General features: G+C 49.4%; 1 protein-coding gene across 10 annotated transcripts in view; it reads left to right on the plus strand.

The window, feature by feature from the left end:
• The window catches only part of KCNA2 (potassium voltage-gated channel subfamily A member 2), a 44727-nt gene extending 33514 nt beyond the window's left edge, over positions 1-11213 (plus strand). For 2 of the 10 annotated variants that reach the window (XM_037826415.1, XM_037826417.1), the window contains exons 2-4: positions 4383-4481; positions 6382-6720; positions 7162-11213. In XM_037826415.1, the coding sequence (XP_037682343.1) occupies positions 7305-8804 (1500 nt within the window). In that variant the 5' untranslated portion in view covers positions 4383-4481; positions 6382-6720; positions 7162-7304 and the 3' untranslated portion in view covers positions 8805-11213. Of the gene's footprint in view, positions 1-4154; positions 4192-4382; positions 4482-4695; positions 4813-5824; positions 5875-6381; positions 6721-7161 lie in introns of those variants that run through there. The other 8 variants (XM_037826416.1, XM_037826421.1, XM_037826418.1 and 5 more) reach the window with 8 other exon arrangements.
• The last annotated feature ends 12493 nt before the right edge of the window (positions 11214-23706 follow it).

The raw sequence follows: 23706 nt of genomic DNA on the forward strand, positions 1-23706 counted from the left end.
GAGGCGAAGAGCGAGTCCAAACTGAGGCATCATCAAGGCAATGCTTTCTTCCCAAAGACTGGCGTTCAGGGACTGGTTGCCGGCAATCCTGGGTCCTGAGATCCTCTGTCACATGGCAAGGCACATGGTGGCCTCTCCTTGCTTCTCAGGTCTCTTCCAGGTTCCATTGATATTCAGCTTCTTGCTTGACGTGGCTTTCTCTCTTTCAGTCTGAATATCATTCTGCTTATAAAGGACTTCAGTAAAAGAATTAAGACCCATTCTGATTGGGTTGGGCCCACCTTAACTGAAGTAACCTCAACAAAAGGTCCTACTTCCAATGGGTTCACACCACCTGGAATGGATTAAGATTAAGAACATGTTTTTCTGGGGTACATATAGCTCCCATATACCACAGGGGCTATCCCCTTTCCCCATTCCTTAACATATTATTTCATTTGGCCAGTATTTGCTGTAGAGTAGGATGAGTGTAGCGGTCAATTTAAAAACAGCAATTCAGGTTGGGAGCCAAAGCCCAGGTCTCCATACAGGAACCCCTTAGAGACAGCTGCAGTTAATCTTGGAAGCCTCCCTGTAGGAGACAGACCTTGATTTCTGAGTCAAAGGAGAAGCTCTTACCTAAGTAGGGAGCTGGAGCTGCCCATTTCACTTCCAGGGGAAGTCCTCACGTGTTGGCCACAGTAGGCATGATACACACTGCACGTCACCATCACAACAACAACTGCAGAAACGATTCTCTCACACACTGGCCAGGCTTTTGGCTTTTCCAAGCATGTTCTCTGGTATTATCCTCTTCGATACGAACAATAAGATCTTAATACACAAGAATGCTGAATGTTAGTTTCCTTCCTTTTTCCTTTCTTCCTTCCTCTCTCTTTAAGCCCTTTGCAGCAAGGGGGATGAGGTTGGGGCAAATGCTCTCCTTCCTATTTTATAAGTAAACCGTTACACCAAAAGTTCAACAGTTGAGTGACCTTGGGTCATATAGCTCTATGTCCACGGCTGCATAATAAGACTAAAACCCAGACTACAACCCTGGTCAGATGCTCTGACTTTTACTCCACTTTTGCCAGGGTGAGGGTCATTTAGCCCTGAGAACCTGCAGACGTGAGAAGCATTAGCAGAGCTGTTCCAGAAAATGGCAGAGAGAGGAGGAGACATTTGGTCCTGAAGGAGCAACACTGCCTTGAGTCCCACATGCACAGTTAATCACCAGCAGCACCAGCCCCCTTCTCAAACAGTCCTCCTGTCAGGTTGGGGCTTCCTCCACAGGATGTGGGACTACGCCCTGGGGATCCATGGGGTCTGCTGAAGGTAATCCATGTCCCAAAGACCAGGAATAGCACCTAGAATCCTGGCACCCAGCTCCCGATGGAAGTGGACAGCAGAATGGCATGGTAACTTGTAAAGTCAAATGATTGTGAGTTCAGTCCCAGCTTCAATGCTTATCAGCTAAATTACCCTGGATAGTCAGTTGTCCTGTCTGACTGACATCAGAGATCATGACATCTTTCCCAGGAGGTGGTTGCAAGGATTAAGTCAAACAATCTCTGGCAAAGCTGTCAGCCCAGTGCGTGGACTCGATCAGCAGAGTTAGTTTCTATGCATTCCTCCATGGCTCCCCTGCCTTGCCTACCCTTGAGCTGGAGGGGGCTGTCCCCCCACAGCCCGTGGGTGGGTTGGTGTGGGAGGCAGAGGCAGGCAGTCGTGCAGGGAAGGAGAGCTGGTCCCTGAGAAGGAAGTTAAGGTTGTTTTCTCCATTCATAAATTGGGGTGGGAGACTGAGAGACCCTCTGTGTGGTGGGAGAGGATGGTATGCATAAACTGTCATAAACTCTCCCTTCATGGAGTGCAGGAGCCAATGACTTCCCAGGTTGTGCAGGGGCAAGTCACTCTCTGTGACCATCACCGTTGTCCTGCAACTCTACTGAAGACAAGGATTCCCTAAGCAGGAAACCAAACTAAGAAGGGAGTGGTCTTTGGGGGTTGTGATCCTGCCCAGGAAAGGGATCAAGGGACACTCGGGCTGCTCTTTTGTGGCCAAAATTGAGAAATGGCAACCACTCTAAAGTTGGAAGTAGAGATAACATTGATTAAGCACTTACTAGCTTAACCTATCAGTTAAGCTAGCTGGCTGTCCACTCCTAATAGCTAATTTAATCCTTACTACCCTGGGAAGCAGGTTTTGCTGTCCCATTTGACAAATGAAGGAACAGGCTCAGAGAGGTTAAATAACTTGCTCGCATTCACACAGCTAGCAAGTTTCAGACCTAGGAACTGGCCCATACTCTTTGTTTTATGCAGCACTGCCAAACCAAGGTACCTACAGATACCTTTGAGGGCTGGGAGCCAAACCCTATATTCTGAAGCAACTCTTCTATTTTTCCTTCCCCTTCCTTCCTTTCTTTCAACTTCTCTACTCCTCTAGTTACTTTTTCTTTTTTTTTTTTTTTTTTTTTTGGCTGTTGTTCAAACTTAGATGAGGCTTTAAAGGAGGGAGTGGGGAAGACAAAATACCACCTGATGCCTAGTCAGGAGCTAGTAAATAGGGTCAGGGGAAGATCCCAAAGAGGGAAATGAAATTCCAGGGCTGCTCATTCCATCCCAACATTGTGCATGTCCTGGGGTCACAAAGACTGGATTCGAGTCCCCAAGCCACCACTTAGTAGCCGTGTGACCTTGGGCAGGTTACATCCCCACTCTCTGCCTCTGTGTCCCTCCTGTAAAATGGTACTAATGTAGAAACTGCCTCCTAGAGTTGTGAAGATGAAATGTCACATGGGGGCAGAGCTGCTCCACACAGCATCTGACCCTGGCAAGCCCTTCTCACCAATTAGCATGACTGTTCATTCTCCCTCGAGAGCTTTTCTCGGTCCACGTTTTTGGTTTTCACAAACGAAGGCAAAGAAAATATATAGACATGATCAAATAGAGGAACTGTAATTGACATGAGGACCCAGTGCGACAGGTAGGAGCATCGCAGTGGGGAACAGGGTTCCGAAAGACACCAAGGTAAAAGGGGTGGGAATGGCTCAGTCCTCAGGGAAAATGAGGGGTGGGGCAAGCTGGGAAGTTGGGAGAATGTGGTTAGGAAGACCCCACACTTAAGAGGAACAGCAGAAAGCTAAGCTGGAAGCTACGAGTCATGAAGGGAGTTTCCTAGGGAAGCAGAGTGGAGAAACCATCATTTATTATTGAGTGTCTGTTGGGTGCTAAATGCTTACAGACGACAACCCCAAGAGGTACCCTCATTTTGCAGATGGAGATACTGAGGCCTTGAGAAGTGAATGAACTTGCCTAGTAACTGGCAGAGATTTAAGTCCAGGCCTGGTTCACTCCTAAACATCCCCAGAGCCTAGTCTGGAGGGCTGGCCCAGCTTCAAGGGGCTCCAAACCAAACCTACCCGTCATCCCCCAGAGCTGCCTGAGTTCACTGTTCTCCCAGACCACTCCCTGCAGCTCTGGGGAGGCCCCCAGTCTTAAGCCATACCTTACAGACTACCCCTATGAAATGCTAGAATACATCAGAGGCCAATGAGTTAGGGCCTGGGCCTTGTCCTGGGCTCCTGTGGGACCTCAGCTCTTCCATCACTAGGTAGAAAGATTGAGATGAGGTTTCTCTGAGCTGGGAGTGCCCAGCAGGAGGCTTCCCATACCACAGCCCCCTCTGAATCCAGAGCATGTGTCTGCAGCAGAGTCGGAGCCAAAGAAACCACTGCTTGGAACCCCTGTCTGCTGTTTCTGACAGCGACCTGGAAAACAGAACTAGAGAGGCTGGCGGCCATCATGTGCACTCCAGAAACATCCCTGGACCCTCCCAGAACCCCCATTTGTGCAGAGGGCAGGCTGGGCCACCCACGCACATTTCTCCAAGAGCAAAGGTCATCCTTCTCTACCCACCCCACGGTGCTGTGAGCGCCACTCCCAATTTCAGAGCCCCGTGGGCCGGCCGGTTTTGACAGGTCTGCACGGGGACCCGTTCTGTGAGTAGCTAGCCCTCACCTAGGGCAGCCACACGTGCCCCCTTCCCTGCCCTGGCCCTAGGGGGAGAGAGCCAGCCAGCCGAGGGCCGACTCTGCAGTACTGCTTGTTCCAGCGACTCCTCCCGGTGGGGGCGAACGTAGCAGCCAGTTTCTGCCACACTGCGGCTGCACCTGCTGCATTCCCCTGCCAAGTCAAGGCTTGGGCTGGGTAAGGGGACGTGGGGATGCAGAGCTGGAGGAAGGGGCGCACCGGCGGGAGAGGCCAGGGGAGGGTGTGCAGATCCTGCCTGGCAGTCTCGTAATAATAGCAACACATCTCCCGCGGGGCTCGATCCCTCCTCGGGACTGGGATAGCTGCTATTGATTGTTTCCTCCTTGCCTACTTCTTTTTGTTGGCAGGAGCCTCGGGAGCGCTCCTCAACTTCTGCCCCCTCCACCTCTCCGGGTCCCCATTCCCCGGCCACGGCAGCACCCAACTGAGCTCTCCACGAGGTTCTGGTTAGTAACCTGGGCTCTGCTAAAGAATGGGGTGCTTTTCTCGTGGGATGGGGGCTGAGGCCCGGGGACCCCAACTAGGTGGCCGGCTCTGGCACCCGCCGGCCCCTTTAATTCCAGTTCGCTGGCGGGCCAGGTGCGGCGCTGCGTGGCGCGGTGCGGCGCGGTGCAGCTGCGGGCGGCGGCCGGGCGCTCTGTACGCGCCGCCCGCGGGACTGCAGAGCCGGCTCCCGGCTGGCCGCCCGCACCCCCACCGCGGCCGCCCGCAGCCGCAGTTCAGCCGGCTCTTGCCATAAACCACGAACATGGAGGCTCCGGGTGCCAATCCGGAAGGGTAAATCGGTGTCGGCGTTTCGCTGCGCGTGCTGCCTCCCCCTGCCCGGGCTGCCTCCCCCTGCCCGGGCTGCGGCGCCGAGAGGGGTTGCGGGGCGCCCGGCAGCACAGCCTGCAGGGCGGAGGACTCGGGTTGAGGCTCGGGAGGGCGAGCCCGTGCCGACCACCGCTGTCTGGCCGGCAGGGGCCGGAGCCGGGGCCGGGGCTAGCGAGGGAGGCTTGCGCCCCGCGGAAGAAAAATGCTTGAGATGGGCTCGGGGACCCTCCGGGTTGTGCGTGGCACGGGTCGGAGGGCGCATAGAGGAGCTGGCGGGTGATGGGAAGTGCAGCTGACAGCATAACCATGTCTGGTAAATAGCGCCGACTGGCAGGATCTAAATCATTTGGGACGGCCGGGCTGCATTCGCCTCTCGGGCACTAAATGAAAACGACTTTGCTACAGAGAAAGGCTGTTTCCTTTCCCTGGGGCCGTGAGCTGCCGCGGGGCCCCTGCGCTTAGCGGGAAGCTGAGATCTGGGGCAGCCGCGCAGGGCAACCCACCTCCCACACACACCCAGAGTTCAGGCTCGGGTGTTTCCTGGTGAAGATGGACCTTCGGTGGTCCCTTGGCTGGACCCCGGGGGCAAAAGAGCTAGGCTGTGTTCCGGCCAGCAGAGAAAGCCAACTGGCCCGAGCAGGAGAGTGTTAAGGGGGTGCTCGCCGCCGCGGCCAGCTGGATGGTCAGTGTGCCGGCGCGGAGCTGAGCGGAGCGGGGAGCGCACCGGGAGGAATCCCGGCCAGAGCCCGGAGCGATGGGAAAAGGGCTCCGAACCCTCCCTGCTTTGGGGGCCGGCGGGATTGGGCCGGCAGGGGGCCAGCCCGGAAGCCGGTTTCCTCCAGGTTCCCCGTCTCGCGGCTGCCAACCCGCTTCGCAGCCAGGCAGACTGAGCGTTTGTTCTGCGCTCCTGCCGAGGAGATGCGAGGGATTTTCTCTTGGGGAAAAATCAGTGGGTTGAGTGCCTGCCCAGCTCAAATGCCACCCCGCACGGAGGGAGGCCTGCGGCCCAGGGATCCACGGCAGAGAGTAAGTCCAGAGACCTAGCTAGCTTTCCTGCAGAGGCAGCCTTGGGGCATATGGGATCCTCCTAGTTGAGTTCAAAAGGGGGTGGGGGGATTTTTTCTTCCCCCAGGATCAGGTAGAGGTCAGAGCTGGTAGTCTGGCTGCAGTAAACCCAGCCGTCCTCTTGGGAGACTGCGTCCTGGCAGGGGGAGGAGGTGCTATGCTTTGCCCAGTGTCCCTCCTGGTGGCAGCTGAGGACTGAGGATCTGGCCTAATCCCAGTGAGGCCCCTGGAGGAGACAGGCCCAGCCAAGCCTGTAGGATTTTTCCCTGGGAGAAATAGCTTCAAGTTGATGGGAAGCCTACCCTGACACGGTTGGGAGGCTGAGGGGCAGTTCTCAGGTGTGGTACCCAAATGAAAGGTGGGCATGGAGGCCTGTCCTCTTCAGTACAGGCAGCTGCCAGAGCCCTCCTAAATCTTGGCAACAGCTCCCCTGAAGCCCTGGTTCCACCTTCCTGCTGTTTTTTCCAGGCAACGTCACACCTCCTGAGGACAGCCAGGAGGACTTCAGCTTTTGCTGAGCTTTGCATCTTGCCTCCTTCCTTCCAAAGGCTCCAGACCCAAGCTCTCCTGTCCTTGAGTCCCGCGGGTCCCTGGCCAGGCTCCCCAACACATCTCCAGCCCAGCCCAGCCCTGGAGCTCACCTCCAGGACCTGGAACCTGCCCTCCTGCCCAGAATGACTCACCATTATTTCTAGCTCGGGTGAGACGACGGGATGGGGAGTTGCGCTGCCTATTTGTATATCTAGGATTCTCGCAGCATCTGATCGACTCTTGCGAAGAGAGCGCTTCAGATTCCTGCCTCATCAGGTAAATCAACCTGCTGTTTAAAAAACAGCCATGTGTAAAGTCAATGGGGTGGGGGCAATGAGGGAGACCCAGGCCCAAGACCCCCAGCTATGAATGCCTCCAGGGTACAGGTATTTGTGTGACATTACTTCAGTGCTTGGGAGAGGGCTCCCTTCTAGTCTCCTAGGATGGGGTAAGGCTTCCAGGAAGTCTGAGTGGTGCTGAGGGAACCTGTGCCAGCCCCCTTCACCCAGTGCAAGGCATTCCAGAGTTTCCTTGAGACACTGCCACCTGCTCCGCTCTGATCCCCAGCCTGGTTATAAGGAAAAAGTAAATTTCGCTTTTCTGTGGTGGTGGTAGTGCTGATGATTCTGTACTCTTGGCTGAGAGATGGGAGACAAAAAGCAACCAGGTCAGGCTGCCAGTGCTGAGTGGTCTCATGCCCTTAATTGTTTCTTTCAGCCAAGCGAGGCTGTCTCTCCAGCTCGCAGAGAGCCCCCCAGCTCCCCCACAAATGCTGCATTTCCTGGGGCCGTTAGCACCCTGAGCTCCCGGCACCCAGCAGCAGGAAGGTGTCACGTGAGGCTCTTCTCTCAGTCCCAATTATGACAGTGGCCACTGGAGACCCAGCGGATGAGGCTGCTGCCCTCCCAGGGCACCCACAGGACAGCTATGACCCAGAGGCAGACCACGAGTGCTGCGAGAGGGTGGTGATCAACATCTCGGGCCTGCGGTTCGAGACCCAGCTGAAGACGTTGGCCCAGTTTCCAGAGACCCTCTTAGGGGACCCAAAGAAACGGATGAGGTACTTTGACCCACTCCGAAATGAGTACTTTTTCGATAGGAACCGCCCAAGCTTTGATGCCATTTTGTACTACTACCAATCCGGGGGCCGGCTGAGGCGACCCGTGAATGTGCCCTTAGATATATTCTCTGAAGAGATTCGGTTTTATGAGCTGGGAGAAGAAGCAATGGAGATGTTTCGGGAAGACGAAGGCTACATCAAGGAAGAAGAGCGTCCTCTGCCAGAGAATGAGTTTCAGAGACAGGTGTGGCTTCTCTTTGAATACCCAGAGAGCTCAGGTCCTGCCAGGATTATAGCCATCGTGTCTGTCATGGTGATCTTGATCTCGATCGTCAGCTTTTGTCTTGAAACGTTGCCCATATTCCGGGATGAGAATGAAGACATGCATGGTGGCGGGGTGACCTTCCACACCTATTCCAACAGCACCATCGGGTACCAGCAGTCCACTTCCTTCACTGACCCTTTCTTCATCGTAGAGACCCTCTGCATCATCTGGTTCTCCTTTGAGTTTTTGGTGAGGTTCTTTGCCTGTCCTAGCAAAGCCGGCTTCTTCACCAACATCATGAATATCATTGACATTGTGGCCATCATCCCCTACTTCATCACCCTGGGGACAGAGCTGGCTGAGAAACCAGAAGATGCCCAGCAGGGCCAGCAGGCCATGTCGCTGGCCATCCTCCGTGTCATCCGGTTGGTAAGAGTCTTTAGGATTTTCAAGTTGTCCAGACACTCCAAAGGTCTCCAGATCCTAGGTCAGACCCTCAAAGCCAGCATGAGAGAATTAGGCCTCCTGATATTCTTCCTGTTCATTGGGGTCATCCTTTTCTCTAGTGCTGTCTATTTTGCAGAGGCCGACGAGCGAGATTCCCAGTTCCCCAGCATCCCAGATGCCTTCTGGTGGGCAGTTGTCTCCATGACAACCGTAGGCTATGGAGACATGGTTCCCACTACCATTGGGGGAAAGATTGTGGGTTCCCTGTGTGCAATTGCAGGTGTGCTGACCATTGCCTTACCAGTTCCCGTCATAGTGTCCAATTTCAACTACTTCTACCACCGGGAGACAGAGGGAGAAGAACAGGCCCAGTACTTGCAAGTGACGAGCTGTCCAAAGATCCCATCTTCCCCTGACCTAAAGAAAAGTAGAAGTGCCTCAACTATTAGTAAGTCTGATTACATGGAGATCCAGGAAGGGGTAAACAATAGTAATGAGGACTTTAGAGAGGAAAACTTGAAAACAGCCAACTGCACCTTGGCTAACACAAACTATGTAAATATTACCAAAATGTTAACTGATGTCTGATTGAAACCTATTAACATACTCACAGCTCAATGGAACTACTGCAGATATTGCATAATAACCTGCATTGTAGTCAGTGTGTTCTACAGTGTGTATCTGGTTCTGCATGGAAAGCAATAGTCGTGCAAGTGACTTTTTGATCTTTTGACTTTTGATTTAGAAAACAGAGTATCTACCCATGGCTTTCATGAAAATCTCCATCACCAACTTATGGGTTTCCCAAGATTGGAGGCATCTATGGAGCCAGGATTCAGAAAGGCACATTCAGGCCACCTCATGTCAAAGACACAAACCAACACATCAAAGCCACTTTTCCTTCCTAATTAAATGCCCACAGCACCTGGGAGATGCACCCTCCTCCCCATCATCACCCCATGTTGAGCCCCCCTCACAGAGGAGAACCATCGTGGTTTAGCTTTAAAGCTTGGTTATTATTCAAAAGGTCATTCCCATTTCTTGCATTGAAAAGAACACACAGTCCTGTGAATTGGAATTACTTTCTGTGTCACAGGCTGGGGTTTGTGAATTGCAGTTGCCAAGTAGATGCTCCGGAGGCTTGTGTTTCATAACGGAAAAATGCTGCATTCGGCTTTTTCTCTGCAGTGTCGATGTGAGGGAAGCCCAGGGGAGGGACATGTAGTGTGACCGAATGTGAGTTGTCAAGTTTCACATTTTCTCCCTTAGGCCTACCGGGAGAAGCTAACAAACCAAGGGACCTCTCAGCTTTAGATTTTACCATTTTTGCAGGCTTCAGGGTCACAAATACATGCCAACTTCTTCGTTACACTGGAGTTTGCAGGCATCTGCTTCCCTAGCGCTGTGGCCTCAGCTACCCTGACACTGCAGTGAAATTTACCAGTGATGCAATAGAGCTGCATGGGTATTCGTTGCATGAATCTCAATATTTAAAACACAAGAGATAACCTATTTTCTTAGTAGCCTACACAGTATTCATATTTAGAGTATTAATAACCTTGAAATGGCATTGAACTAGGATTTCCCATCCCACCCCCACCCCACACCCCCATCAGAAGGCAGAAGCCCTCAATCAGGGTTAAAAAAACAGACTGACTCTTTGGGATGGGGAATCAAAACTTCTGGCCCTATAGCCCACCCTATTTCTGTTCTTCCAAAGGGGAGCACAGACCTCTGCAAAACCAGGAGAGTGAGCAGGAAAAGCAGTGTCTGAACACCTCACATGACTATACCTTAGAAATTAACATAGTCATGAGCAAGATTGTATAGCTGACCAGGGCATCTGATCCTGAAGACAGTTGGATCAGTAGATCCAGTGTACATAAATATATATTGAATATCTTTTTCACATGTCCCTCCACCTAGCTAGCTTAGGAATAATTGCATTGGAACATTGTATAAGCTTATGCAATATTTTTGACACAGGGCAATTTATGCATGTGTTTGACTATGTGCACTAGAGTGTATATATATATATATATACACACACGTGTATATACATATACACACATACATGTGTGTATATGTATATATGTATAAATACACACACACACACATATATATATACACATTCATTCTCTGTAGTTCAGGTTCAGGAGCAAATCCACTGCTTGGTGGGTTGGTTGTCTAAGAGATCTAAAGGGTTAATTTGTCTCATTGGTAACCCCACTGGGCCTGGGTTTGCTGCCATTGCCTCAGAGACTCCAGTCTTCAAGGATTCTTGGACGTTAGAATTGTCTTTCTGCCCTCCATGTGCTGCAGCTTCAGTTTCCCGTGACTGAAGCTTGTCTTACTGAGTACACAAGGGCCCAATGGCCCTCACAGCTCCAGCTGTCCTGGGCCACACCCACCCCGGGCCTCCTCTCTACAGTCCTTCATGTTAATTATCTCCATTCTCATCTTACCCCCACCCCATTTGGTTTGCATTATCATTTGGCTCTGCCTTAGTTATGTTCATGAACCTTTCCCTAAAGAGCCAAAATGGCTCCCCTTCTTTGAAACCAAGGACACAGGGAGTAGGAACCAGCTTCTACTGGTCTGGGCTTAAATGGAGCCTCCTTTGTGTAGAAAGATCTAAAGTTCAGGACCAAGGGCTAGAGTCCCTAGATGATCCAAAGGATCATTTTGATTGCCAGACCCAAAATCTCTCCCCACAAAACTGGCAACCAGAGCTGCTTAAAAAGAACCAAAGGATGGGTAAAGGTTCATCCCCACCTCCAGAACAGGTAAAGCGTGAATGAGCACTGCACAACCCATAGACAGAGAACAAGTGGGCCCTGGAATGAATTGGGATGGGGGAACTTTTGCTTCACCAGACAGGGCTTCTTTGCCTTTCAATAGAATGGCTTAAATTTCCCAAACTAGGTGAGTTGTGGTGGTCAGGCTATTTGTCCAGTGGTGGCTCCAGTGGTAGCTGTTTATAGCCTACAATTGTCTTGGGAGTGTGGTGGGGTGGGGTGGGGTGTGGTGGGACACCAGCTCAGGGAGCTAGGCCCAGGGTGCTCATTCGTTCCTGGTCACCCACTTCCCCACATCCTGTACCCAGCACAAAGCCTCTGTGCTCCTCATCCTCTCCTTCTTGGGAGGTGGTGCTGAATTCCCAAGACATGGGGTGGAACACAGACCTTTGGAAAACAGAAGGTAAAACAACCCATACCTGAGGCCTAGGTCAGGGATAGACATTTTATCACAGTGTGCTTGACCTGGGACTATAAGATGTTCACATACACATACACATACACACCACAAGATAGCTACGCTGTTGTGTACATAACACATACACAAATACAAAACACGTAACACACAGGCAAAATACACCAAGACTAAATAAATGTAAAAGGCATGCACAGAAGATATATTGTTGTGTCTATTTACGAAATATGCATACTCAGCACATAGAATGTATTTACTAAAACAGAACAAATACAAAAGACCTACATACACCATGTACAAATACACAACCTGCAACACATGCAAAATACACAAAAAATACATGGACACAATTGATGTACAAAAAATATACACAAAGGAGGCTATCATTTCTGCCCACAAAATACTCACAAACTCAGTCTATAGCAATTATGCATTAATTCATCCCAGGCAAACAAAATACAGCATACATGTCCAAGGACATACACACACAATATACATGAAACACATACACTCAGATCCATTGCTCTGTCCCCAGAGCTTTAAGTTAATAGAAACAAATGAAAGATCAGATTTAGTCATTCTTCCTAGCCTTTGTCTTTACCCCTCAAAAGCCTTCAATTCAAGGAGTGTCTTCCTCTAGTCTCTTCTCTCCTTCTCACCCCCCAGATTTCAGTCCTGAGAAGAAAACCCTGAGGTTTAAAGCTGAAAGATGGGCTACTCCATCAAGCAGATCTCTGATCAAGGCAGGGAATCTCATGGGGTGTCCCCACCAGAGACTGGGTGCAGGGTATGGAAGGACCTGGAATGGGTGGGAGCCTAATACAAACCTCTTTTTCTTCCTCTTTTCTTCAAAGCAAGTCTACCCATAGCCCAGGCTCCCCCTACTTCCAGCACCTGAGCATCTCTGGATTCAGTCCCATTCTCTTGAAAGCAGTGATGGCCCAAGGAAATGACAGGACCCTGGGCTCAGAACCTTACTGCCCCCTCCAGCCCCAGCCACTTTGTGGGGAGCCAGGTCAGAAAGCCGAGGTCGTATATAGGCTTGTCCTTTAAAGTGGATCCACCTTTACTTGCTTGTGGCTCTTCGCTTGCTCTTGGGCATAAACCCAACAGGATCAACTCTGGATGCCCCTCTACGGGTGCTCACATTCCAGCATGCTCTTCCCCCCCACCCCTTGCCAGGGCCACACCTGGATGTGCTGCCTCCCATCCATTTGCTGTGCCTTGAGGAGACACAAACCGCTCCAGCTTAAGTACAACATGATTAAGGACATAAACCTATTGCTGAACAAGCAAACAACAACCTTCTTTATAAGGGCCTGATTTGTATCATATATTCTAAGACCAGATTTAAAGACTTTTAAAAATGATCCACTGTTTTGGGTTACCCCTTGGAGCTAGTTGTGCCCACTAGCAGGACTAGCTGAGAGATGAGTGCATCTTGGCAGAGGCTTTGCCTCAAATGGAAGTTAGGAGTTGAAGCCGGACCTCAGATTGGCTCAAGCCTCATGCTCTCTACTTGTGTGGCCATCCCAGACATGTCCCACATTTCCCTCATAATGACAGTCACATGTCCCAATCTCCATAAAGGAAGCAACAGCAGCAGGCAGTGGACATGTAGGTCCAACACTTGGGCATTTGGTGCAACATGCTGGAACTTGCGTTTCCGAGTCAAGATTCTAATTTTTTCTTTAGCTTCATCACATGCCTCCATGGACTCAAAGTTTCAAGAAAGTTGAAGTTTTCATGAGTCTGAAGAGAAAGAGGCCCAGGAAAGGGGGGTGGTGTAGGGGTGGGGTTGTCAGGAAGAGAAGGAGACTGAGTGGGTCAAATTTTAGAGTAAAACTTTGCAGGAGCCCCAATTTCATTATGGACATAATTAAGGCTCTGTGCTTCCTGGAGCTTTTGTGATATTTGAAACACTCCTTTTCTCTGCTTCCCTCAGTCCCTCTCAGCTACACTTCTGAGATGCTATAGGCATGTCACCATGAGTTTAGCCTTTTAAAAGGGATCCCAAGGGAGTCTGCTGCCAATCTAGTTTGGAAAGGGATCCCATGAAAGCTTTGATGGCCTGAGCTCCTAGGCTGGGTGCTCATGTTGCTGCAGTGTGTGAGGAGGACTTCAGGACCAGCTTGCCCTATCTGCTGTCCCTGGATCACTCACTTCATTGTAGTGAGGTCTTTGGCCAACATAATTCCTTGGGGTCAGTCATAAAATATCAGTGCCAACCCATTTTGGGAGAGGGCAGTGCCCTCTGAAGATTCTCAGGCTGGGGTTTCAGCACTGCCCCCAGTAGTAGAGAGGGGAGGGTGAGGCTGACATCCCCCAAAAGAAACTATAGAACAGTCCGCAAATGGCATATGAGGCCAGCACCACTACCCACCATGGCAGGAGGAAGGACCAAGTGCTCTGAGTTGTCTATGACACAGAGTCCTGCACCAGCTCTCCTGAGGGTCGTCCTTGGTTACACAATGGTGGTTCCCCCCAAGCTTGACAAAGTGTCCGTTGCCGGGTTTGAACTCATGATTTTAACCTCACCTGCCCCATCATTAGCCACCTGAGCCAACTAGAAACTGGAAACTGTCTCAGTGGCCATTGTGACCATAAGCTTTATCCACAGACATGGCCCTAATGGAGACACCCCCACCACCACCAAAACAGCACTCCCAGACAGGTAGATGCAGGGGATTCTCATCCTCAAACTACTCTAGTTCACTTTTCCCTTCTTTCTGCTTCCCTTCCCACCAAAATTCAAGCTCCATCTCTTACAGTTTATGTTTGAATATTTTTTAAGTGGAAAAGTGCAATAAAATCAACAGTGACTGTTTTCTTTAGCAATAGCTATTTCAAAATTTTGCTCTCAGGACTGAAAACTGATAGAACCTGGATTATCAGATAATGCCCTCAGCTTCTGGGCATTCGTTCAGTGTCTTTGTACTTCCCTCTTCTTCCCATGTGTTAATGTGACTTCTGTCCTCTGAGGCTCTGACCTTCCTGCTGGAATGTAAACATATGCAGATGTGCAATGGATAAACAACAAAGGTGCAGGAGATTTTCTTTATCACTGTCTTTTCCTGCATATACCTCTGTGTGTATCTCGTCTCTCTGTTTCTGTCTCTCTCTCTCTCCCTCCCACTCTCACATTGCACCTTCTCAACCTCTAGGCACTGAACCTTGAGTTCAGGTGACCTCATGCAGCCCATCTTGTTGACTTTCAGTCAATCTGGCAGGGTGTAATAGAAGCCTTCAAGAAAGCGCTTACCAATGGATAAGAATAAAGCATCCTGAGCCATTACAGAAGATCATTTCCATGCACTAAAAGCCATTACTCAATCCATCTGCTTCCCCTCCTCCTTTCCCCAGGGAGACGGATGCTGGGGGAATGTGGCCAGGAGGCTTGGCACCTGGGATTGGTAGCCTGGATGGATCTGGGGGATTGCCCTCTGGCTCTCCTTCAAAAGACTCTGACTTGCTTAACTAAAAGGATTCCATGAGTGCTACGGAGGGAAGCGAGTTATTGTGGGTTTGAGCAGGGGTCTATTGGGGTGGAAATTTGGGTAATCAAGACATGACAATGGGGAAATAAGGACCCCACCACCCACCACAGGGTGCAGCTGCACCAATATTTGCATGCATAACAGGAAAAAAGCCCCTTTCCTGAAAAATCTGTGAGTTTAAAATATTTAGACTGGACAATCAAGGAAGGCTGGCAACCCCAGAGTCTCATCCCATTCCTTTTCAATCTACCTTGCTCTATATACATGTGTACAGCAAAACCTCAGTTAACTGAAGGGAAAATCCTCAGGGAAGGGAGCATCCCGATTGCTTTACAATTTTGGTTATTCGAGTAGGAATGGGAAAACATGTTCTGAGTCAAACTTTGTTGCTGAAAAAAGAAATTTTCTAAGTAGGTGAGTTTAAACGTTCCTGCCTTATAAGTAGAGTGTGTGAAGATGACAGAAGACCTTGCTTGCTCAGGGTCAACATTCTAAACCTCAGTGCTCACCGTACAGAAATGTAGATGGAAAAGGCCAAAGAGACAGGCTGACTGTATGCTAGCTGCAAGATATATACCTGGAAGTTGGCCATTGAGGAAACATCCTGGCTGGGAACTTGTCTTGTTGTCATTTGCCTTTTTCTACTGAGAGTGTAATAAGAAAACAATTCTCATTCATCGAGATTTCTGGTTAATAGGCTCTGAGTTATTAGAGATTTTTCATATATACATATATCTGTGTGTACATACATGTATAGTATATGTATATATGTATATCATTATTTCAAATATTATACAATTATATATTGACCAATCCCCTTAGTTTCACTAATGTGGAATCAATTTGGGCAATCCAAGGAATAAACCGCATTCATTTGAATTTTTAAAATGACCTTCCTTTGCATTCTTCCCACCTTTCTCCAGCTGGGCTCTTCCTCTTCTGCTTAAGTCTCTAGAAGGTAGTTCTTTCATAACAAAAGAATGGGCCCCAGGATCACATCTTCCCCACCCCCCTTCCCCACTACTCCTCCCCACAGGTGGCTGCCTGACTCAGGGATACAAGGGAAGTTTGATCTAAGGGCCAGGTGCTTTCTCCGTTATCCTGTCTGCCCTGGTTGGCTGTAACCTCACCTCTAAGGACCCGAAAAGTCATTTCAAACTTTGTAGCCCTGGAGAAGTGGAGAGCACTAAGACTTTGCAAAGGACTGATCTACGTAGCTTTTTCTTTGTCAGTAGTGACACCCCTGGTTTGAATTTCACGGGATCTGAAAGTAACACTTGTAATGAAGAAATGAATGAAGTAAATCTCTGCCTCATGTAAGGTGAGATTTGTGGCAATCAATGGAACTAACAAACCCATTCTGATGTTGATTATGACCAAATCTAGGTCAAGGGTGTGGGGATTTGAGCAGCTGTAATACAGTTACCTCTTTGGGGGTGAGCTGTAAAATCACTCTAAAAACAGCTGGGTATGAGCTGAAACATGCTCTCATTCTCCATCTCACCCAGCAGTGTGTTAGAACTGCGGAAGATAACGTTTCTCTCAACCTCACCTCCTGCATTTGACTGTGTGCACAGTACCTGGAGGGAGGTGGAGAGAGTTGGACTCTCAGACGGTTGAGGTGGTTTAGGGGTGTCTGCCATCTCCGCATAATCCCAGCAGCCCTCCTATCTGGCCATGCTGGCCATGATCAGGGAATAGAAGCTCATAAGCCAGACTTAGCATGTCTGGCTGGTGGGTTGGGACAGGCAAGGCAGCCTGTCTGGATGGTCACTTCCTATACTGCATGGACCTAGGTGTGAAAACTGGTGTATCTTTCTATGCTTCTCTGCACTCCTAAAATAGTCAGATTTGCTCCAGATGAGTTCGCAGCTGAGAGCTCCTTGCATTGTTCCACTGATGAATGCAGAGGGCAGGTGTGATTACATAATAAAATGGACAACTGCTGCAACATCCAGATAATTGGGTGCAGTGTAGATGTGGCTGTGTTCTAAGACCTTTCATAGTTACCCAGAGGACTCAGTTCTCTGTCTCTTCTCGGTCCTCATGAGAGGACTCTAAGACCTGCTTCTTCTTGAAAACAATTCCCTAGATACTGACTGCCTTGTTTGTACAAGTGCATAAACACTCTGGGCTGCTTCAGAAAGCAAGAGGAGGAGCTGGGAGGAGACAAATATCCAGGGGCTCTCGTTGCTACCAATTTCCATGTCAGCTGCTGACATGACTGCCTTTTCAGCTTATGGGGTGTAGGACAGGGTCTTTGACCTGCCAGGTGGGGCTGGAAAAGAGTAAACCAGAATGGGAAAGCAAGAGGGAGAACTGACTGTTTTTGGCGAGGGTGAGAGGCAGCTCATGAGGTTTGAACATGCTCTGTGCTTGCCCCAGTTCTGCCTTCACGTGGGAGCCAGCGACCCAGTTTCCTTTCGATGTCGTGCTTGGATGGTTCCTTCATTTGAAGGGCCCCAGGAAGCTGGAAAGTCCCATGATCGAGCTCTAGCCTGCTGAGCAAATAATGCTCCAGCCAAATTGGCCTCTTCTTGGGTTTCTGCATCCCTGCACCCCTCTCTCCACTAAGGGTGAGCCTGGAACAGTCAGGATTAATGTCACTAACCATAAAGGAGCCTTCTCTAGTTTTCACCAGGGACATAACTGTAAAGCTTGTGAGTGGAGGATGCTATTTCCTTTCCAGACCTATGCACTTATATAGGCTGTCTCTGGAGACTATATATACACACACATATATATATACATACATCTATATGTATATACAAATATATGTATATATATATAAATGGCCACTTGCTTAGGCTCATGAAGCACACTGTAATGAGGGTTTGCACTGGCTTCCTTGCTGCTGGTGCCTGACTGCTGCAGTCCTCCCGTGTCACGTCTCTAATAATTGCTGAAAACTCAAAGAAGAGAAGCAGATAAATAAACCTCCCTGGGATCAATAGGAGAAGGAACTCCAAGGCTGATGGTAAAGCTTCGTAAAGGATGATGCCAAAAGGGAACTGGGATCTCCATGGTGATAAAAGGCTGGGGACCAATGGGAGCTGAAGGCGGAGCAGGACTAGTGGGGAAGACTCATGGGAGTTGGGAGTCACTTAACTATTTGTTTGCTTCATGAAAATGTAGACACCAGCTGTAACTACCCTGCACAGGATGTATAGGTATTTTCATTCTTGCTGACATATTCTGGAAGCTTTCAGCCCCACCAACACTGCCCCACCCAGGACTTCTGCAGCTGAGAGTTCCTGTGTCAGTACGGTTTGATATTTGTACATAGGTTATACATATACTTGTACATACGTGCCTCGATGAACGCTGCCTGTCCACCTGATCATGGGTGTACACAGACTTCATAGAGCACCACAGTCTTTTGTAAATATCGGCACAAGTAAATAAGTATATAAATACATATGACTGAGGATTTATTTTAACATCATTCTGTGTGAAATGAAAAAAATAAAATTTTTGACAGACACTGGTTGTTTTCACCTTCTTTCTTAGCTGACTATGAGACTCTCATCCCTACAACATGCAGATGCACACGTCTCACCCTCACTCTATTTTCTGTGGCCAGGAAGGCCCAGGCAAAGGTCAGGGCAGACAGGAGTGGTACACCTGGATACGTCAGGGACCATCTCTGCTGTGTGCCCCTGCTGTTGCCTCAAAGCCCAGGCAGGCAAAGCAGAAGGTGTGGACAGGAGGGTTGGGGGATGGAAGGGGGAGGTCTAAGAGCTCCTCCCCCTTTGCATCAGCACCTCTGGTGTCTTCAGTGGGGCTCGGTGTGTGGGAGGGGTGAGTGAGGAAGCGGGATCAAGGAGGAAGAAAGAAAGCAGTCAGACACGGAGTCATTTAACTCCAGCTGCCCCTACCTTTGCAGACCGTGTCCTCAAACCCACCCCCACTTCCATCTAATACTGCTGGTGCCAGGGTTCTGGGTCCAGAGTGCTGTCAACTCTGTGAGAACTTGCCCCTTGGCCTCCCGAGGAGGGGCCTCATTCTCCACCCATGCATCCATAATCCTCCTTGGAAAAGATTCTGATATTTGCACACACATTCACACACATGCATACACACACTGCTGAGGCACATCTGTCTAATCCAGACCGTATCTGGGAGCCTCAGCACTCAGGTGGTTCTGTGGTGTAGAGTTTGATGACAGGGAAGTCCTTGCCTCAGCCATCAGCACCACATTCCATCCCTGCCCCCGCCATGTCTCCCGTTATCCATCTGCAATTTCTCCCTTCACAGTCTGCCCTACCCTGTCCCTCGGAAACCCTGACCAGCTGAAGCAGCTCATCTCCCCACCCTGATCTCACCTTCAGAACACTCTGTTTCTGGGCAGCAGGTGCTGAGGTCACAAGGGAAGGGGTGATAAGGAAACAAGAATCAGTTGAGGCAACCGCTGCCGGGCCTCCCCCTGGGCATGGAGCAGGAATCGTGAAGTACCAGAAAGAGTTCTAGACTTCTGCAGAGTAGACCCAGGCAAACTCATGGGGCTGTGCTGCTTGCCCCAAAGAAGTGGGAAATGAGTCAGGCTCCCAGGGCTTGGTCCTTCCTGCTGGTTCCTCCTGCTGAGCATGGAATTCCTACCTCCAAAGAGTTGTGTTTGTCCCTATTTACATCTTGTTAGGTAAAAACATCAAGTGGAAAAGTGAAAGGGGGTTGGGATCTGTGGGGAATACATCAAGGTTCCCCTTCCGCCCTCCACTTTGGGGGGAGGGGGCACAGCTAGTTCAACGGTAGACCACCCAGGCCACTTGAGCACACTGGACCCTTCCTGCCTGGCCTGGGGCACCTGCCCGGGGCCCCTCCACCACAAGGGCAAGTTCCCTGGGTCTTGCCCCATCCAGCGCCTCCAAATGAAGAGAGGGGCATGGTAGGGTGGAGTGGTTGGGAAGAGCCCACCCAGTCCTAGGCCCTGGGAAGGGAGCCCATGGGAAGGGGTAGGAAGAGCAGAGCTGGATTGGCACAACTGAAAAACAAAATTAACCCCAAAGAAAGAAAAAGGTTCTGGAGCCAAAGGCTTGGGTTTGAATCCCAGCTTTGTCACAAGCAGCTCCATGGCCCTGGACACACTACATCCTTCTCTTGGAGTCCCAGTCTCCTCACATCTACAAAAGGAATCATGATGCCTCTTTCATCTTGTGAAGATTAAATAAATGCCTGGCACACAGTAGGGGTGTCACATAAAAATATGTGTATGTGTTTTTTCCTCTATTTGCTGTCAAATGGATTCCCAGGCCTGAAAGATCCAAGTGGGGCAGGATACTCAGAAATCTGAGATGTACAAGTTAAAGGATTTTAGGCCTTTTCTGCTCCAGGGATCCTTAATCTGAGCTAAGAGATACAAGGTTTTTCTTCCGAGGGTCTGGAAAATCCTGAGACTGTAGATGACATGTTGTGGGAAGCTCATTTTTTGTGGAGAGTCCTCAGCTGTCCATAGCCCCAAAGGTAAAACAACTGGTCAAACTTGGTCCCCGCACCTTCTCCCCAATGTCCAGGAAGGAAAAGTGATTTGCCCAGAGTCATTTTCATTTATTTACTAAAAAAAAAATATTTCTGGACTTGGTGCTTAGGATACCCTGCCCTGTGGGTCTCCAGCAGAGAGGAGCAGAGAGAAACCAACCCACAGTGAGTTAGTGGCTGACACAGAGGCAAACCCAGCTCTTGTCCCCAGGATTTCTCTTTCCATTAATCTGTCCCTTGTGGAAGCTGTGCCTGGGCCTCTCAATCTACACCTGAAGTTTCTCCTGGTGAGTGCAGCACAGCAATGGGGAAAGGGCCATATGACAGGTTCTGATGTGAAATTAGTGCTATTTAAATGATATGTAAATGAGGTGAATTTACATCTCTTTGATCCAACAACTTGGGCATTTCAGAATCCGCCTGCCTGTCAGTCTGGTTATCCTCTCCCCTTTTTTCCCTTTGGCTACACCATTGCAATCCCCCTGCTTAGGTCAAGTAAAAAGCATACCCTACAAATCATTGGTTTATCAGGAAAAGATCAAGGCCCTTCAGCCTTTTACCTAGTCCAGCCTGAAAATAATAGGGCTCCAGAGACCTAGTGGTTTGTAATAAAGTTAGGAAAATCTCGCATCTGCATGGCTTCATGTACCAAGGAAAATCTGCCTCTCCCCAGGTCTGTTCCAATGGAAAATTTACACTCAATTTCACTGGTCTTTTCAGAAGCCACCAACAACCATGTGAGAACAACCTCAACTACTGTTTCAGTGAGGAGGGGATGCCTTTTCTCTCCCAGCCTAAACCAGACATCTTTAAGTGTCTCATGATTCTGTGAATCCCCAGCACCTAGCACACAGTGCGAGGCACAATAAACATGCATTGAATGAATGAATATCTGCATCAGGTAGTCACAATGGTGGCTACGATATCCACGTCATTAAGACAGCAGCGATATAGCCATATGCTAGGACCCTCTTACCCCTGTATCTTTCTCTGGCACTACAGGAAACCTCTAATCTCCACTTCCGGGGTCTCACTGGCCTTTTAATGCAGATAGTCTAAGCCACCCAAATGGTTATGGTCAAGGTGCCAACATCTTCTAATGCCCTGTCGCCAGCACACACTCCACCAGTTCCAGAGAAATTGCCCTCCAGAGACTGCCCAATCCCACATCAGCCCCAGGGCCAAACTCTTGTCATATCCCAAGGGAATTAGATATCTTAAGAGTTCCTAGAGCCTTCCCTGATTCCAAGGTTGGGGAGACCTCGGTGTCTGAGGAAATACTGGGCTTTGGAATCAAAACTGGGTTCAATTCCTGGCTCTACTGTACAGTTTATTATCTATGTAACCTTAACATTTCTAAACTTCTTTCTCAAATTGAAATCAAAATACCTACTTCACAAGATAGTCATGAAGATTAAAAGAGATTATATATATGCATATGTTGAGTGCTTACTTTGTGACAGATGCTCTGCTAAATGCCTTGCATGCATGATGTCATTTAGTTATCTTAACAGCCCTATGAAGTAGGTGTTACCTATATTTAACAGATTAGGAAACCAAGCATCAGAGAGGTTGTGTAACTAGTCCAAGGACACACAGCTGAGATTTGAACCCAGTCCTTTGTGGGGGCCAAAGACCATAGTCTTAATAAGTATTACAATTGAAAGGTGTTGGTCTTTCTACCACCACCACCTTCATCCCCATTTAGTTAAGGGTACATAGACAAGTCTCACAGAAAGACAAACAAGAAAACCTTATCTACCCCAAGACACCTGGATACAACCAAAATAGTCTGCCTAGTCTGGTGGGCTTGGAGGGGAATGGCTCAAGCTTGGCTCTAAGCCAAATCCTGTCTTGCTGAGCCCTAGGAATTGGTATCAGAAATCTGTGAGATGGGGAAAGACTGAACCCCAGTCAAGGTGCACCCTGTTCCTGGAGCTAAAACCCCATTTCATGCCCCAATCACCTAAGTGTCCAAGGCAGCAGGGAACAGGGCATTCAACAGCCCATCCATCCATACATCCATGCCTTAGCATGCCCAGGATCCTTGCTCCAGCAGGGGCCTGGCCACTCGCAACTCTGTCCCACCTCCACCCCACCCTGTCCCACCTGCTCCTTGTGCCCTTCTGATCCATGATGCTCCAGATGGTAGCTGTGGTTGGATAGAGGAGCTCTCCTCCTCTTCCTCCTCCCTCCAAGGGTGAAGTGGGGATAGAATGATCTGGGAGAGATAGACACAAGCACACACCCACAGGCACATTGACACATATTCTCATACGCTTAGTCAGACAAATACTAACAAAGTCCTAGGACCTGTTTTCATAGTTTTTAGCCTAACCTCAGGCTCTTGACTCTTGACAGCTATCAAATCAAGAGAAGGATGAGACCTTGTCTGAAGTGGGTATTCAGTAAATAATCACCAAGATGTGAGGAGCACCTCTACCCCAAGCATTGTGCTGGACAGTTTGCCTGTGTCATCCTGTGCAAGAGTTCTATGAGATCATTGTCACTATCTCAATTTTCAGATGGAAATTGAGGTTGGGAGAGGCAAAGTAATTGCCCAAATCCTCACAGTTAATAAGAGGCAAATCAAGGACTCAGATCCAAGACAGCACGGAGCCACTGAAACTAACTCTAGCACCCTTGATGTGACCCCGCAGTCACCCTGGTGTAGTCAACACCCAGCTGCATCTTACAATGACATTGCGGCAAAAGCCACCTAGAAGTCCAACTCTGGCCCCCTGAATCCTCTGATCTCTGGCTTGAAGCCTCCAGAAAAATAAAGGAACCAGGAGTCCTGAAGGAGAGTCAGGACATCTAGGGATTACAAGGTGAGATGGAATCAGGTCACCCTCCTCGGGTATTTTTGTCAATGGGATTCACGAGGCTGCAAGGTGTGAATGAGCAATTGCTATATTAAAAGTTCTTGAAAAAGCTTTCCAGCCTTGAGCCTTAGTCCCTGAGAAAAAGGAAGAGGGGAAGCCTGGGAGATGGAGGGATTGGGGAGGGTTGCATCCCCTTCCCCATCCCCCTAGCCTGCATTTTCAGGGTCCAGGAAGTCAGTGAAATGATTGCTTTCACTGCTTTTCTTCCTCCTTCCTCTGGTGGCCTGACCAGGTCTCCTCATTTATAAAATGGGGGGTGAGGGGTGGGGAGGGGTTGGGTGTTGGGTATGAAATTTTCTCCACAGGGCAGCCATGAGGAAAAAATGCAGACTGGAAGTCCCCTGGCACAATGCCTGGTGCACAGTAAGTGCTCAATAAATGGTACCTTCTGTTCTGGGGGAGTAAGTGCTACATGAAGCA

Source organism: Choloepus didactylus, chromosome 2 (assembly GCF_015220235.1).
Source record: "Choloepus didactylus isolate mChoDid1 chromosome 2, mChoDid1.pri, whole genome shotgun sequence".
NCBI lineage: Eukaryota > Metazoa > Chordata > Mammalia > Pilosa > Megalonychidae > Choloepus > Choloepus didactylus.